The 17,189-nt window shown below is 42.8% G+C and overlaps 1 protein-coding gene and 1 long non-coding RNA gene across 6 annotated transcripts in view; one reads left to right on the top strand and one right to left on the bottom strand.

Annotated features, from left to right (window-relative positions):
- LOC135112772 (leucine-rich PPR motif-containing protein, mitochondrial-like) overlaps nucleotides 1–11,267 on the top strand; it is a 36,429-nt gene extending 25,162 nt beyond the window's left edge. The window contains exons 14-18 of one of the 4 annotated variants that reach the window (XR_010274556.1): nucleotides 1,637–1,853; nucleotides 9,381–9,497; nucleotides 9,775–9,894; nucleotides 10,175–10,334; nucleotides 10,989–11,267. Coding sequence is in view for 3 of the 4 variants with exons in the window: in XM_064027565.1 (XP_063883635.1) it covers nucleotides 1,637–1,853; nucleotides 9,381–9,497; nucleotides 9,753–9,894; nucleotides 10,175–10,334; nucleotides 10,989–11,128 (776 nt within the window). In the remaining variant the exon portion in view is untranslated. Of the gene's footprint in view, nucleotides 1–1,636; nucleotides 1,854–8,243; nucleotides 8,390–9,380; nucleotides 9,498–9,724; nucleotides 9,895–10,174; nucleotides 10,335–10,988 lie in introns of those variants that run through there. The other 3 variants (XM_064027565.1, XM_064027566.1, XM_064027567.1) reach the window with 3 other exon arrangements.
- Nucleotides 9,778–16,569, bottom strand: LOC135112773 (uncharacterized). Of its 2 annotated transcripts, XR_010274557.1 has the most exons (5): nucleotides 16,471–16,553; nucleotides 12,814–12,889; nucleotides 11,474–11,569; nucleotides 10,920–11,097; nucleotides 9,778–9,914 (listed from the first exon to the last, which is right to left on the bottom strand). It is a non-coding gene; the product is annotated as an uncharacterized LOC135112773 (long non-coding RNA). The 2 variants fall into 2 exon arrangements; XR_010274558.1 differs by lacking the exon at nucleotides 12,814–12,889 and having other exon boundaries at nucleotides 16,471–16,569.
- Between the last annotated feature and the right edge of the window lie 620 nt (nucleotides 16,570–17,189).

The following is a 17,189-nucleotide window of genomic DNA, read 5'->3' as shown; positions in this document are numbered from 1 at the left end:
TGTTTGTTTCTGTTACTGTCTCTGGAATTTTCTTTATTCCTCCTAAACAATTTTAAGTGCAATGAGAGCAAGCATACTTCTTTTCACATTCAAGTCTCCCATCATAATTATATATTCACATGTTTGGTTCTCTTAGTACATGTATCTTCTCTGTGATCTCCTTCAAGTTAAGATTTCTTGAGGAGCATTTTCTTTGTGAACACTGTTGCTTTCCAAACAGAAATCCTTGTCAGAGTAAATTTTCTAGTTACAGATTCACCAAGACTATAGTCTTGGTGAATCTGTAACTAGGGTCCCCATCTGGTTGGCTGACTGGTGCACTCTTGCCACTTCCTCTAATATTTCTATTCAGGTGATTTTTAGTCACATTATCAGTCAGTCTTTTCCTAAGCTAATTCTCCAAAGTATCAACTTAAATAGAATAATATCAAGATGTTAAGCCTCAGAAAAATTATGGAAATAAACATTATTTTACATCACTGAATCACTGTGGGTGTTGACACTCCATGTATCCTGCAGGAGTCAATTAGCACACTTGCCACTTCCTCTGTTTTTCTTTGTTTAAGATCTTCATTAACTTTATCAGTTAGCCATGCCCTAAGCTGATTTTAACAAATATCAGAAGGAAAACAGTAATATCAATGTATTAACCTTCAAAAAATTGTGGAAACAAGTAGAGATGTGTCAGTGATTCCTCACACCATGGATAAAAATAACTTTGGAGAGGTCCCCTTTCTTTATGGTTGTGTAAAATGTAAAACAGACAAGATAAAGCAACAATGAAATGCTGCAAAGACTATTCTTTTCTAGTGTTTGCAGTAATTGTACTGATGTTGCTTAAACAGTTTCATAATTTTATCCATAGCTTAAGGTATCACCGATACATATTTATTCCTTCCCACAGCTTAACTGAGGGACTAATACCTTGATATTATCATGACTTAATTTCTGATATTTTTGATAATCAGCTTAAGGTAAGGCCAATGTGTAAAGTTAATGAGGATCCCTTAAATTCACACACACACACACACACACAGAAAAAAAAAAAAAAAAAAACTTGCACCAGCTCTTTCTCCTGCTAGGTGTGTGATGCACTGACAGCCATGTGGATGTGATGAAATATTTATTTATTTATTTTATTGTTTTTAATTAAGCTTAGGGCAAGGCTGATTGATAATGTGACAGAGTTAGGGGAAGGGGCAAATTATCAGAGTTAGGGGAAGGGGCAAGAGTACACCAGTCAACTGCCCTGCCAGAAAGAGGTAAGGAAGCTAGGGACAGGGGCTCCATACCAGTCTGGCATTCACCAACCTGTTGAAGTTTGTGTTAATGGAACATGGTGTAAAGAAGCACCTATTTTACAGAATCTAGCTATAATGGTAGTTATAATGGTGTACAATGGTAGTTATTGTGTAGTTGTTTGTATTGATGTATAATGGCAGTTGTAGTGGTTTATGTGCAATTTGTTTGTGTGCTCATCTCATCCCATTCAAAGAAAGATTGATAGAAATATGATTATAGATCTCTACAGGAAACTGTTTAATAATTTTATTCAGTATTTTCTACAGCACTGTTGTGAAGAGGACATACATTTGGTGAGAAGGTACTGAAATTACTGATAATGCATTATTTTCAGAGGCAAATGAGATCCTTCAGGAGTATATCATGAAGACTGATGGGAAAAATGTTAACACTAGACAGATACTGAGGAACTGCAGGAACTTGCTCTTGGCATCAGCCAGCACCAGTAGTCCTCAGGAGACGGACAAATTATTCAGTCTGTTGCTGCAGGGGGGCCTGGTGGAGCCTGACACTGTGACTCTTGGCGTGCTGATTAAGAGCAGACTCAACAGGTATGTAAGGCCACTTGCCTGAAAGAGAGAAAAAAGAGATTTAAGCCTTTGATTGCTAAAGATAGTCTTATACTGCTTGTTATTAATAACAGAGTAAACCTAGATAATATCATTATAGAAAACTACAGTTACAGCCACTAGAAAGGTGTTAGCTACAGAATTATTCCTTTGCTATCAGTGGTGGCTTTCACAGTCATACTAGACTTGCATCACAACACTTTATTTAGCTAAAGGCAAACCTGTAATAGTTAAGGGATAAACTGATCAATTGGGCATTTCTTACTTGAAGAGGAAAATATTTACTAAGGTGACAGGAACTGATCAAATAGATGCATCTTAAAAGCAGCTAAAATTTGAGTATGATGCCATTTAATGACAATCAGCCCAGAATGTAGAGCAGAAGAATTCAGAAAAGAACCTAAAAACTTCCCTTACAACTCGTTACATAAAAAGTGAAATGCTATGTAAGCATTATTGTGAAAAAGTGACTATGTTATTCTATTAGGTGACTGTGGGGAGTTCCCTGTGGTTCATAAACATCCTGTGGGGAACATCCTGTGGGTCTGTGGGCTGTGTGTGGTAAGAGAGAGAGAGAGAGAGAGAGAGAGAGAGAGAGAGAGAGAGAGAGAGAGAGAGAAAGTGTTTATAAATTTGTGAAAAGACTGAGTTATGCCTCTGGGTTATTCCCAAGAGGCAGTCATGATGCAGTACATAAGACTTATATGACAATAGGTTGTTATACATACATACATACATAGGAAATTGATGAGTAAAAGTTAATAGGAATACACTTAAATAATTATTAACATGAGCATTTAAAATAGTGTAGTAGTAGGGTAGTGTGTACATGCAGTGTTCATATTAGTATACAGCACAGAACTGGGGTTGTGTGCTCAACACTTCAGGGATTATTGTTAGAAAGTGTTTGACTAGGTCACACAAGGTAGGGGAGGGTACAGGGCACTGTTGCCTGTGCACTGACCTGCAGATGATGTTCAAGTGTGTGCCCCTCGGGAGCTGCACAGAGGTGGCAGCATTTGTCTTCTTCTGAGGTGGCAAGAGTGAGGTGCCACTCATAAGGGTAGCTCAGCCAGATCCTGGACCTTACCACCTCACATTGCTGATTGTGGTGACGAGGTGGGACTGGACTGTCCGTTGCCATGGTGTTAAGCCATTGGATGCTTGTGCTGCTGTGGCCACCCTTGACTTCCTGCTGCAGTCTACTCTCTGCTTGTTGTTTCACCTTGCATTGCAATTGTAGTAAGGTGCTGGGGATGGTGTGGGTTACTGCTTCACTAGCAAGCCTGCTTGGCCAGAGTGTCTGCCTCCTTGTTGCCCTGGATGCCGACATGTGACATGACCCGAGTCATGGTGACGGTCCTGCCTGTGTTGTGTAGCACTTGAGTCATAGTGTAGATGGCACATGTCAGGTGTATGTTGTCACAATGTTCTTTGTTGAGTGTGGATATGGCACTCATGGAGTCTGTAATGATGAGTGTGTTGAGGTTGATAGCTGCTAATTCTGTTTGGGTTGAGGGGAAGTCTCTCACACTGTCAGCAACAGCAGCAGCTGCCAGGCCATCACTGTCACCACCACCTCTGCCTTACCCCCTGCACACAAAGGCTACATCCCATTTGTCACCAATGGGATCTACAGAACCGTTGGTGTAATAGATGACAGTGTGTGGGTCCCAGGCTCCATAGATGCTATGTAGGCCTTCCTGTCACAGTTCTGATATTACACAAAGCTGGTTTTTTTGCCACAGCAGACAGAGGACTGTTCTGAGAGGGGAGGGCTTCCAGATGGGTCATCTAGGACTCCCATGAGATGCCAAACATGTTCATGGTGTGCACAGTCTTGTTGAACCACTTGTTCACACTACATCCTCTCACAATGAATGGAGAGCAGGGCATGCACGTGGTCATAGTGGTCATTTAGGATGGCTGTTTTTGAGAATGTACTTGACTCTGTCTGCCAGTGAGGTCACATGCATTTCTGTCCTGAGGTTTGCAGCTTTGGTCCACCTTGGTGTTCCCAGGGCAGTCCTCAATGCCTCATTTTGTATTGCCTCCAGGATTCTGGCATCACTGCTGGTGATGTTGATGAGGACAGGGCTTGAGGAATCAATAAGGGAATTCACCAAGCTTTATATGCTCTCAGGATGACCGTTCCTGATACCCCCATACCCTTCCATTTGAGTGCCTTTAGGAGTTTGTTCCTTATGCAGTATTTGTTAAACTTGGGCTTTGCAGCTGTTATTGGGAGTGACAATAACACTTGAGATAATGATGTGCTGCCACCTATTTTGTATTTTCCCTTGAATCTGCAGCCTGCCCTCAGGAGTGGCACACGTCTTTACCATCTCTTTTGTCTTGGCTTGGGAGATGATGAAGCCAATTCTTGGCATTTGGCTGACAGCAGGTTCAGTGACTCTTGCATGGTGGTGAAGGAGTTTCTGCCTGTTTGCAGCACAATATCATCTGCATACCTTATGTGCAATCAGGGTGAGGGAGGCTGGCCAGGGTGTTCATGAGGGTATTAAAGAGCGTGGGGCTGATGACTCCTCCCTGCAGCACTCCACTCCCAAAGGGAAGGTAATCTGATGCCTCGCCCTTATACACAACTCTGCCTCTGCGCTGCGATAAGTACCACTGGATCTACAGTAGCAAGCAGCCTTTCATACCCAGATTGATGAGTTCTGCCAGGATGACATGTGGTTGATTGCTGTCAAATGCTTTTTCAATGTCCAAGAAGACAGCAGTCCTTGCTTTGTCATTGCCAACATAATTTGCAAGGCAGCTAGATGTGCCCCTGTGCTGGACAAAGCCTTTTACTCCAGTGTGTAGTTTCCTGATTTTGTAGGAGGTGAAGGAGAATGTGCTCTAGCATCATGCACATGGAGGTGGCCGTGGACGTGGACAGAATAGGGATGAGAGAAAGAAGAAAGTTTCGTGCAGCAAGGCCATGGGAAGAGGGGAGGCATGCAGTTAGTAAGATCAGAAGAGCAGCTGGCATAAGTGTTAGAAGATAGCAAGAGATGCAACATTGCAGCAATAAGAAAGAGGCTGAAGACACAACATTGCAGCAATAAGAAAGAGGCTGAAGACAGTCAGTTAGAGGAGAGGAGATAAGACGGAAAGCTTTTGATTCCACCCTGTCTAAAAGAGCAGTACATACATGTGCATACATGTGAAGCATACTCCATACATGGATGGATAAGGCAACTGTAGAGAATTAGCAGGGGAATGGGGTGAGAATTTTTTATTTATTTTTTTATTTTTTTTTTAGTAGGAGGGACACTGGCCAAGGCCAGCAAAAATCCAGTAAAAAAAAAAGCCCTCTGAGATGACATTCCCAGAAAAGACTCCAAAGCGGTAGTACAAAATTGGAGGATAAGCATCTTGAAACCTCCCTCTTGAAGGAATTCAAGTCATAGGAAGGTGGAAATACAGAAGCAGGCAGGGAGTTCCAGAGTTTACCAGAGAAAGGAATGAATGATTGAGAATACTGGTTAACTCTTGCATTAGAGAGATGGACAGAATAGGGGTGAGAGAAAGAAGAAAGTCTTGTGCAGCAAGGCTGCAGGAGGAAGGGAGGCATGCAGTTAGCAAGATCAGAAGAGCAGTTAGCATGAAAATAGCAGTAGAAGACAGCTAGATATGCAACATTGTGGCAATGAGAAAGAGGCTGAAAACAGTGTTAGAGAAGAGTTGATGAGATGAAAAGCTTTTGATTCCACCCTGTCTAAAAGAGCGGTATGAGTGGAACCCCCTAGACATGTGAAGCATACTCTATACATGTATACTTGTACAGAGTTAGCAGCCGAGTGGGCGAGAAAAACTGGCGGAGACGTCTCATAACACCTAACTTCGTAGAAGCTGTTTTAGCTAGAGATGAGATGTGAAGTTTCCAGTTCAGATTATAAGTAAAGGACAGACTGAGGATGTTCTGTGTAGAAGAGGGGGACAGTTGAGTGTCGTTGAAGAAGAGGGGATAGTTGTCTGGAAGGTTGTGTCGAGTTGATAGATGGAGGAATTGAGTTTTTGAGGCAATGAACAATACCAAGTTTGCTCTGCCCCAATCAGAAATTTTAGAAAGATCAGAAGTCAGGCGTTCTGTGGCTTCCCTGCATGAAATGTTTACTTCCTGAAGGGTTGGATGTCTATGAAAAGACGTGGAAAAGTGCAGGGTGGCATCATCAGTGTAGGAGAGGATAGGACAAGAAGTTTGGTTTAGAAGGTCATTGATGAATAATAAGAATTGAGTGGGTAACAGGACAGAACCCTGAGGAACACAACTGTTAATAGATTTAGAAGAACAGTGACCATCTACCACAGCAGTAATAGAACGGTCAGAAAGGAAACTTGAGATGAAGTTACAAAGAGAAGGATAGAAGCCGCAGGAGGGTAGTTTGGCAGTAGCTGAAATAAAGGAGGGAAAGAAGAAGAAGCGAAGTTATTGGAGATATTTTTGGTTAGATGCCAGAAGTCACGAGTGGAGTTAGATCTTGAAAGATTGCCACTTTCTGTTAATGAAAGAGTTTTTGGCTAGTTGGAGAACAGACTTGGCATGGTTCTGGGCAGAAATATAAAGTACATAAGATTCTGGTGATGGAAGGCTGAAGTACCTTTTGTGGGCCACCTCTCTATCATGTATAGCACGAGAACAAGCTGTGTTAAACAAAGGTTTGGAAGGTTTAGGTCAAGAAAAAGAGTGAGGAATGTATGCCTCCATGCCAGACACGATCACCTCTGTTATGTGCTCGGCACACAAAGACGGGTCTCTGATACGGAAGCAGTAGTCATTCCAAGGAAAATCAGCAAAATACCTCCTCAGGTCCCCCCAACTAGCAGAGGCAAAACGCCAAAGGCACCTCCACTTAGGGGGATCCTGAGGAGGGATTGGAGTGATAGGACAAGATACAGATATGAGATTGTGATCGGAGGAGCCCAACGGAAAAGAGAAGATGACAGCATAAGCAGAAGGATTAGAGGTCAGGAAACCCATACTGGTGATTAGATAGAAGGTTGTGAAGTGTTGATGAATCTTCCTGTTGAGGATAGATTAAAAACCTCAAGATAGGCAGGAACTTTAAGCAATAGGACAGTAGTTTGAGCGATTAAAATAGTCATCCTTTTTAGAAACAGGCTGAATATAGGCAAACTTTCAGCAAGAAGGAAAAACGGGGAACAATAGGAGGGACCCCATCAGGTCCGTAAGCCAGTGAAGGCATGGAAAACATTACTGCAAAGGATTTTAATGGGTAGCATGAAGTAATCAGAGGATGGAGGAGAGGAGGAACAAGCCATGAATCATTCAAAGTAAAGTTTTTAGCAAAGGTTTGAGGAAAGAGTTAAGCTTTAGAAATAGATGAGATGGCAATGGTGCCATCAGGTTGAAAGAAAGGAGGGAAAGATGAAGAAGCAAAGTTAAATCTTGATAAATTTTAATCTGACACTTTCTATTAATGAAGTAGTTTGCTGCCTTACTCACCAACTCATTTATATTCCACTGCTTAAGTGTTACTTGTCTGTCTATGGGTGTCCCTGCTGCTGCCTCACGCTTTCCTCACTGTTGTCACCACATTCTCAGTGTAACCTCTGTGTGGGGTGGGGCTTCCCTGAGTACCTGGGCTTGAGGGTCTCTACATGGGCGCTGCTATCATGTCCTGTCTCCTGCTCTCATAGGGGCTCCTGTTTGTTGCCCAGCCACATCTTTGAGGATGCGTAATGTGTGGTGGATGGTGGTGACCTGGAGTTTGATTTCCCAATCCTCCTTCTGCAGGCTGGCTTGAGATGCTCTTATTTCTAGCACCTCCTGGTGAGGCTTCTCCACTTGCTTGGTGAGCTGACTACTTGTCTCGGGTGTTTGAAGCACACATGCAGCATGCTGGTATTGTGAGATGGGGCTGAGTGGTAGATGGGGTGGTAGGAGCAGTGGTGGGATAGAGGACTGAACTGAGGCATTGGTGCTATCTGAGGCTGCATTGTGGGGCTGTCCTCAAGGGACACTGACCTGGTGAGGTCCCATCATCAGCTGTTCTGGTGGGGCAAGCCACAGCCAGGCCAGTGGAGGGAGCGCTGGATAGTTGTAGATGGAGTGAGGTAGTGGTGCAGGTTTAGGATGATTCCTTATCTCATCCTTTGGGTGCTGACATGAGTCCGGTCACAAGGGACATCTGATGCCCCAGGCGTTTTGCTCTAGAAAACAGTTCGGGCACCTCGGTGGAAACTTCTTCCCTTTTATCACTCTCTCCTTTCAGTTGCGTGTCGTGGCCCCTGGCACAAAACCCACACTTGGTCCTGTGATTGCACTGCCACACTCTATATCCCCACTTCTGGCCATTCCCACAAAAAGCTGGCTTGCCCACATACCTCTCCATCTTGCAGGGATGGATTACCAGCAGCTGTAGATAAGCAGGAGGGTACCCCCACCACATTGCAGTCACCTGATTCCTGGGATCTTGAGTTCTGCAATGAACTTTCCTCTCTGCCCACAGTACACTGGGATGATCCTTGATGTAACTCAGGGGCAGGTAGGAAGGGTAATTTTTGATGAACACTTTCGTTTGCTTGTATTCCGCCATGATCTATGTCAGCTTCATAGTCCTTACACTTCATAGTGTAAGGAACTTCACCTGTGTTCTTGTCTTGCATAACTCCAATGATGGATTTGGCAGTCATCTGAGGTTGTACAGAAGAGATTCCTGTGCCTATCTGCCACCTCAGCCAGCCATATTGCCCTGTCCTGGGGCAACACCCCACTGGGGAAGAAGAGGCAACACGTTTCTTTCTGGGTAGTGTTGATTTTGCTCCTGAGATGAGGCCTGCTGATCACTATAATCTGGAGTTTCACCTAGCTTGGTTCTCTTTTTACAGCATTGTACCAGCATGAAACCATCAGTGTCCACTATTTCCATGCTGTCAGTTACTGCTTGGGGGTGTTTCACCACTGAGCCACAATGTGACCCTGGGTCATCACTAGTTGCTGCTAGAGAATCACATTGCTCAGAGGCATTATAGTCATAGACAAGGGGATTGTTCTCCAACACACTTCTAAGAATCATCACTCAGCCATGATGATGGATCTGAGTATCAATGACCAGCAGAGAGAGGATATGTCCTGTCCCACTGAGGTCACTGGGTCAACTGAGAGAGAGAGAGAGAGAGAGAGAGAGAGAGAGAGAGAGAGAGAGAGAGAGAGAGAGAGAGAGAGAGAGAGAGAGAGAGAAACATTGTCCCATTGACTTGCAAGTTTAGGAATTGTATGGGTGATCTTCCTGTATTCTGAGATACTGTTCTCTCATCATGACTATTTTCAAAGGCCATGGAGATGATTAGACAGTTTCTCAAGAACATGTCTCATGTTGATATAGAAATCATATTAATCTGTCACTATAACCATAAAAAACGCCCTTGAAAATCCATAGAACAAATGTAGAATCTTTTGAAAGTAGTAAGATGTGGCACAGAAGTGTTTCAGAATACAGTCCATAGTCTCAAGTCAGGTCATCTTGTACCTTGCAGGGGTGACTTGGCAGGAGCAATAGAGATGGCTAAGAAGGTGCAGCAGCAGTACAGTTGTCTTCCCATGCGGCGAGAGTTGCTCATTCACCTCATCAACCACCACTATGGAAACAAGATGTTAGTACACATTTGTAGCTTTAGGTCTTGCTGGCTACTTGTACACATACTCTCTAGGCTTCCAGATTTGTTTTCTATATAGATTTCACCTTAATTATTGCTATGCTTTCTATGTAAATTTTATCCTCAAGAAAAGTTAACTACATATATTTCATATTTCATCATCAAGATTTATTGTTAAGAACTGTTTTTCATTCTCAAGAAAACCTATATATTTCATCCTCAAGAAAACTCCCCTCCACTTTGTGCCACCAGTGACTCCGTTGCCTCATATCAGCTGCTGCAGGACATGCTGGACCTCATTGCCAATGTGAAGGGACCACTGGTGGCTCGGCATGACTTGCTGTTCGCCTACCTAGAGGCTGGCCAACCAGCTGAGGCCAGAACAGTGCTCAGGGTCAGTCACTCTTAACCTTACTGTCAGGAATGCAAAAAATCAGGATAATCTCGTGATGACCTGTGATCTTTTTAATCTGTATTAAGAAGCCAGTCATGAAAATTCAGAACTTGTGCATTTTTCTTGCTGCCTCTGTTATTCATTCTCCCTGCACCAAGAGCTTGTCCTGGATGTTGTACTTTTTTTCAATACAAGTTGTCCTGTACATGAAAGGTTATGGTGTTAACCATGATGTGCACCAGGCACACAAGTACTTATGGAATCTTATTTAACTTCTCAGAACCTAGCAAGATATCTTGACCAGCGTCAGCTGACTCGACAGCTGCAGTATTATGTCAAGACAGAGAACAAGGAGGCTGTGGTGCATCTGCTCACTGCCTCACGGGGGCTGCACAACACTGACCGCCAGGCAGTGTATGAATCCCTCCTCGATATCTACTGTAAGTATTACCTGCTCAGGAAGCTCGTATTAGTGACCTGTGCTTTTTTTAATTTACATAAAATAATTACATTTGGATAATTTACTCAGCACTAAGTAATTTAATTTCTACTTTTTGGTGATTAAGTAAAGATAATTTACTAAGCACCAAATAATTTTTGCTTTTGAAATGACAATGTCTTAGATTAGGATAATTTATTCAACTTGCTATCTTGCTATCTTCTACTGCTATTTTCATGCCAACTGCTCTTCTGATCTTAATAACTCCATGCCTCCCCTTCTCCCGCGGCCTCACTGCATTAAGAGTTTCCTCTTTTTCTCACCCCTATTTTGTCCACTTTTATTCTCAATCATTCATCTCTTTCTTTGGTAAACTTTGGAACTCCCTGCCTGCTTCTGTATTTCTTCCTTCCTGTGACTTGAATTCTTTCAAGAGGGAGGTTTCAAGATACTTATCCTTTAATTTTTGACTAACGCTTTGGACCCCATTTGGGTATGGGCATCTCAGTGGACCCCTTTTTTTTTATTGGATTTTTGTCACCCTTGGCTGGTCCCTCCTACATAAAGAAAAAAAAAATTAACATACCAGAGAGGTGCTGCATAATGGATCACAGTAATCAGACTGAAGTGCTCCAGCCTCCAATCTTTGGTGCAGACGTGCAGAGTGAGGGCGAGAAGGGGCTGTCCCTGTGGACCTCGATGCAGGAGGAAGGCCTCACCCCCGCGCCCTCCTTCCTCACCACTCTGGCAGCGCTTCTGGCTGCCTGCAAAATAAAGATTCCGTTTCAGATATGAGGCAGTGTGTAGAATGAGATGAATATCCTTCTGCAAAAAACTGTTTGTAATTGTAAACCTTCGCCTCAGGAATGTACATAATTAATCTATTATATTGAATATAATGTGTATATATTCATAGTAAATTTGAATTTGTACTGCTTAAAATTTCATTTATCCTATATTACCCTTCCTTTAATATGAAGTGACAAAATTTTATGTACACAAGAATTACAACAATGTACAGCACACAGCTAGACTGGTGGTTATATATGCACTGAAATTAAGTCAGTTAAAACCCGTGATAGTATTACCATGTACTTCAATAATACAACAGAAAACTAAAGCTAACACAAACTAACATACCTGAGCATTGTCATGACAAAGTGTCCACCTGATTACAAGGGAATCCGGTCACAGTCACACGACCATACCACTGACCAGCCGTGGCAGAGTAGGCAGCTGCAGGGGAGAGGGAAAATAATCTAGAAGAAAATTAACTCAATAAATGACGAACCATAGCAATTTTATGCAACAAAATACTTAATAAATGTTAAACCAAAGCAATTTCCTGCAATAAAATTAATTGAATAAGTGACTGACAATTTCTGCTGCAAACAACCCATTAAGAAATTTTCAGTAAGAAAATACTAAAAAAAAAAAAAAAAAAAAAAAAAAAAAAATAAGAAAACATCAGAATAGCCTGGAGAAAAAGCTTGGCAATCTTCTTAGTCCTTGGCTTATTCATTGACAATGAAGCAATTTTCTGCAGCAGAATGAAGTCAATAAATGGCCAACCACCAGAATAGCCTGGAGAACACCAAGGCGAATACTTGACACCTACTGAACTCCACTGAGACACTAATGCAACAAAATGAACTCGATACGTGACAAGACGAAAAAGAAAAATTGCTAACTCCTAAAAAAAAAAAAAAAAATTGCATGACAACATAGAAGTACTGTATATGACAAGACATTGGTAAGTACTACATACGACAAGACAAAATAAAGTATTGCATATGAAGAGAAAGTATTGCACATGAAGACATGAGAAAAATAATGCAAACTCCTGAAGAAACGATAAAAGTATTGGACATGACGATATAAAAAAGAAAAACATTGTATATGACAAGAAAGAAAAGTATTGCATATGATAAGACGAGAAAATATTGCAGTGCTGAAGAATTGCACATGACAAGACATAAGGAAAGGGTATTACATATGACAAGATACAAGAGAAAGTATTGCAGTGCTGAAGAATCAACAGCAGAGTATATCCTTGATAAACCTGTGTAGCACAACGGCCACACTCAAGTCTTTATGTGTAAGCCAATCTTAGTCTACCTAGGACACTCCCAATACACAATTACGTAATAATAAACTACTATTTACAGCTTGTTCACATTGTAGACTCACTAAAGCACGTCTTATTTCCCTAATTCTGGCAAAGAGTGCAGAAATTTAAGTTGCTCTATCTTCCGCACACCCACACAAACACAATCATACAGGCTACGTAGTACATTATAGAGTGAAGAGAAAGGCAAGGTTTGTGGAAGGATAGGGACGTGGTAGCAATATGGGAAGAGATAGTAGTAGTTGTTGACGATAGGGGAAAGATAAAGGCGTGGGCTGGAACGAGGTAGGTCCTGTGAGCTGTTAATGCACCGGAAGGCGTCTTATCTGCGGGCGATGACGGCAACACTGACCCCGCGATCTCTCTCCTCTTGACGTCTCAGCGCAGCCTCCTCTCCTTCCTTCTCCTTCCTTACGTATTCCCTGAAGCTGATAAAACCAGTCTTTACTTAAAGCCCCACTGAAATACCTAAAAAAATATATATAACTAGTAATGTTAAAGAAAAAAACGAAAGTGTATTATTTTATATTATGTATTTTATTATGTACTATCCATTTCGAATTATGTATTATTTTGTATGATGCATTTTGCTGATAAATCACTTTGGTTCTCCTGTATCAATAAACTCTCTCTCTCTCTCTCTCTCTCTCTCTCTCTCTCTCTCTGTGTGTGTGTGTGTGTGTGTGTGTGTGTGTGTGTGTGTGTGAAATCGCTAACTACAGCCTCCCACTTCAAACTTTTCAACACACACCACACCTCATCACCCTCTTGCTCAAGGACAGTATACTACTAACAGCTCGCTTCTCACTGAAAACCCTAGCAACCCGTGTGTATGTGTGTGTGTGTGTGTTTGTGTGTGTGTGAGGAGCCTGGCAGTGATGCGCCTCAGTGGGAACTACATCACCACCCCGACACTCTCTTGTTTTCCCTGAGGAGTGGAAAGTTTACAGCGACGCGCGGCTCTTATCTCAGGCGACGAAGCAATCTTGGCCTTCCTTGCTGTGGCGACCCTTTCCTCCCCTCCTGACCCTGCTATACTCTCCCCTGCCTTTTACCCTACCCTGTTCTTGTTATACTTTGTCCTGTCCTGTCTGACCCTGATAAACCTTTCCCTGTCTTACTGTACACTGCCTCGTCTTATTCTATCTTACCCTGCTCTTGTTCTACTCTGCCCTGCTCTTCTTTTACTTCGCCTTATTCTATCTTACCTTGCTCTTGCTCTATTCTGCCTTGCTTTTCTTTTACTTTGCCTTGTCTTTTCCGACCCTGGTATATTTTTTCCCTACCTTGTTCTACTCTGGTGCGTGTGTGTGTGTGTGTGTGTGTGTGTGTGTGTAGCATTCCCCTTCTAAGTCGCGATAACCCATGCTTCACCTCGTTTTTTGTTCTTCCTTATCCTTCCCCTCACACACACACACACACACACACACCTGCCTCGCTTGTCTTGCCCAACTGCCCGTGCCCGCCACTGCTTCCCGCCAACGCTGCAAAAACTATCACACACACACACACCCTTCAGAAGCTGGTACTGTGTAGGTCAGCCAGTAGATCGAGTGTATAGGCACGTTCCCCTTCCCCTCTCTCTCTCTCTCTCTCTCTCTCTCTCTCTCTCTCTCATAAACAGCCATTACAAAGCGCGTCGCCCAAACATGCCCTTTGCTGGATTGGCGCGGCGCCTCCCAGCTCTCGTGTCCTCAACGCTCCACCGCTTAACTAGACAATCCATTTATCCACATCAGCAAAAGAGAGGCGATGGACGGGAGGCTTCTGTACTTTTTGCTGCTGATCACTCCGAACCCTTGTCTTACTGTTGGTCCTTCTATCTATACACATGCTGATACCTGCATACATACACACGCCTATAATAGGAATTAAGGTTATAAAGAAACATTCTTAAACAATATTTTCGCTTCACTATTTTTTCACTTCTAAAGGTCTATTAATGTTTAAACAACACCTTTAATCTTAAACACTGTTTTCAAGTCTCAAATACTGTAATTTTGTTTCTACCTAGACATCTGGTAATGGTATAAGAATTTATTCTTAAATTATTCTTAAATTTCAATTCTCTTAAACACTGCGTTGTCATTTCTAGAGCTCTATTAATGTTAAAAGACTTGTTAATTTTTTATTTATTTATTTATTTATTTTTATTTATTTATTTTTTTTGGTGCCACCGATCATACTTGCAGACACCCCTCCTTCCTCGGACGCCACGTTCCCACTAATGGCAGCAGGCTTCTCCGACAGGACCCCGTGTTTCGGAAGAAAATTAATATGATGAGTATCGAGTAGCTATTTAACGACCTTAAACGATAGTAATTCGGATTTCTATTTGACGAAATGCACTGATAAAGACGAAATGCACTGATAAAGGACTCCGTCAGTAGAGACCATCATTTATTAAAAAAAGTAAATAAATAAAAAATAAAAATATATTTTTAATTTCTCACCTCCCAGTTATGGCGAGGCACAATTGGGGAGTCGTGAGGTTTGCTGCACTACTTTGTCCAAGTTCCTAAAATAACTAAAGCGCCCAATTAGCACACACATTTACTGAGAATGGCCATGTGTGTGTGTGGGGGGGCGGGGAGACAACAGCGTGTCGGAGACTGAAGCATGGCGTCAGAAAAGGAAACATTGTGTAACGCGACGCCTCCTCATTCAGTGGGTGCCTCGTGGCCTTCACTGCGACACGCACACACACACACACACGGAGCAGGTTCCTCTTCTAACGACTTTTCCCTGTTTTCATTGCTTCCTAGCTTCCCCTCCTAGGACGAGGAGGAGGAGCCTCCTAGTTCTTGTTCTTGTTCTCGCTTTTGTTCTCGCTCTCCTCTTCCCTCCTCCTCCTCCTCCTCTCCCTCCTTCTCGTTCTTGTCCTCGTTATCCTCCTCTAACTGTATTCGTACTCGTACTCGTTCTCGTCCTCCTCCTCTAACTGTACATTCTCGTTTTCGTCGTCTTATTCCTCTTCCTTACATGGTCTTCGCTGTTTTCCTCTAATGCTATAATGCTAAATAGTTTTCTTCATCATGTAGTTAAAATTTCTTCCCTAACAGTAGTCACCCAAGAACGTACGTAATGATCTGTTACTGTATGGTTACTGTACTTATGAATTACTGTTCACGAGGAGGAAACAAAGATATCACAGGAAGGTGGAATGTTGAGCGAAAATGGTGGAGATAGTAGAAAAGGGTCGAAAATACAAAATAAATATATGGTGGGGAAAAAAATATAAAAAGATGGAAGAAAACAAGTGAGAAAGAGGAGGCGAAGAGTGGAGGTTAGCGTGGGTGGAGGGAAGGAAGGAAGGTGGAGGTGGAAGGATGTGGAGTAATGTGGAGCAACAAGATTTGAGCACGCGTGTAATTTCCTCGGCCTTTCCTGCCTCACACCCTCCCTCCCCCTCACTGTATGAACTACGTAGCGTAGCGGCGCGGCAGGGCGTGGAACAGAGCGTGGGGAGAGGCGTGGGGGAGGGGCAGGACATGAAACGAGGAGTAAGAAAAAGTTAGGAGGGGAGGCGTGGGGTAGAAACGTGGGGAGAGGCAAGAGTGTATGGAGAGGAGTAGGGAGAGGCGTGGGGAGAGCGGCGTTCATGGGGCTAGGAGTTAGGACGGAACGCCAGAACACCACAATATCAACGGACACCAACACATCAGCAACCCAGCACCACAAAGCCACAACGCCATGTTAGTTTGTATATGTAGTTGCGTCCCAGGAAAGATGCAATGAATGACATGTTGCAGAACCTCATTCACATACAGACACACACACAATGACACAAAATGCAGGCACACAAATAGACACGCAAGACACAGACAGACAGACACACAGACAGATGCACAAAGACAGCCACACAAACACAGGAAAATACATACACATACCAAGACAGACAATACAGAGAAAGACACAAGAGATACAGGCATAGAGACAACTTCGCGCGCACACACACACACACACACACACACACACATACACACACGTCACTTCAATCTGAAATCACCTGAATGAGAACAACTGAACCTTGGAAGCCGCTGAGACCCCACGTCGCGTGACCAGCGGTGCGGCGGAAGCACTGCACAGCTGAGGCAAGGTAGGAAGATTTGTTCTGGTGGGCTCTTCTAATGTTGGGAAGATTCAAGTTTACACGATTGTTTACAGAGGTATTGGGGATTCGAAGCGCTGTCCACTGATTAACTGAACCACCTAACCCTCTACTTAGTTTTGGCTTTAGCGGGGATAGGCTGGGAGAAAAGGTTTGTTTGGGGGATGAGGAGAGGAGAGATAGTGGTTGTTAATCCTTTGCTTACAATCACGACTTTTGATTAAATATGTTTAGAGTGCAATATTGAAAGTATCCATTGACAGAGAGAAATAGATGGAGTAATTAAGATTATTCAGAGCATCTAGTTTTATTTCTGAATAATGTAGCAATGTGGCTTCCTCTTAAGCTTCTTCTTGTTCTTATTGTTCCTGTTGTTGTTGTTGTTGTTGTTGTTGTTGTTCTCTTCTTCCGCTACTAACCATCTTTCGAGCCTTTCTCCTTCACCGCCTCTTCCATCTAAATCTCTATCTTTCCCTCCATCTTCCCTCCTCTTAGCTCCTCCAAGCTCTTTTCACAGGGTTATCATACTGTCATTACCAGGCAGAGTTAACATTATTCTCTTTTCCGCTGTTGTAATGCTATAGGAGTAATTTGGTCATCAGGCACAAAGTAGTGTT

The sequence above is a fragment of the Scylla paramamosain genome, chromosome 24 (assembly GCF_035594125.1).
Source record: "Scylla paramamosain isolate STU-SP2022 chromosome 24, ASM3559412v1, whole genome shotgun sequence".
Taxonomy (NCBI): domain Eukaryota; kingdom Metazoa; phylum Arthropoda; class Malacostraca; order Decapoda; family Portunidae; genus Scylla; species Scylla paramamosain.
Note: the sequence above shows the minus strand (reverse complement) of the source record. Positions and strands in the feature narration are given on the sequence as shown.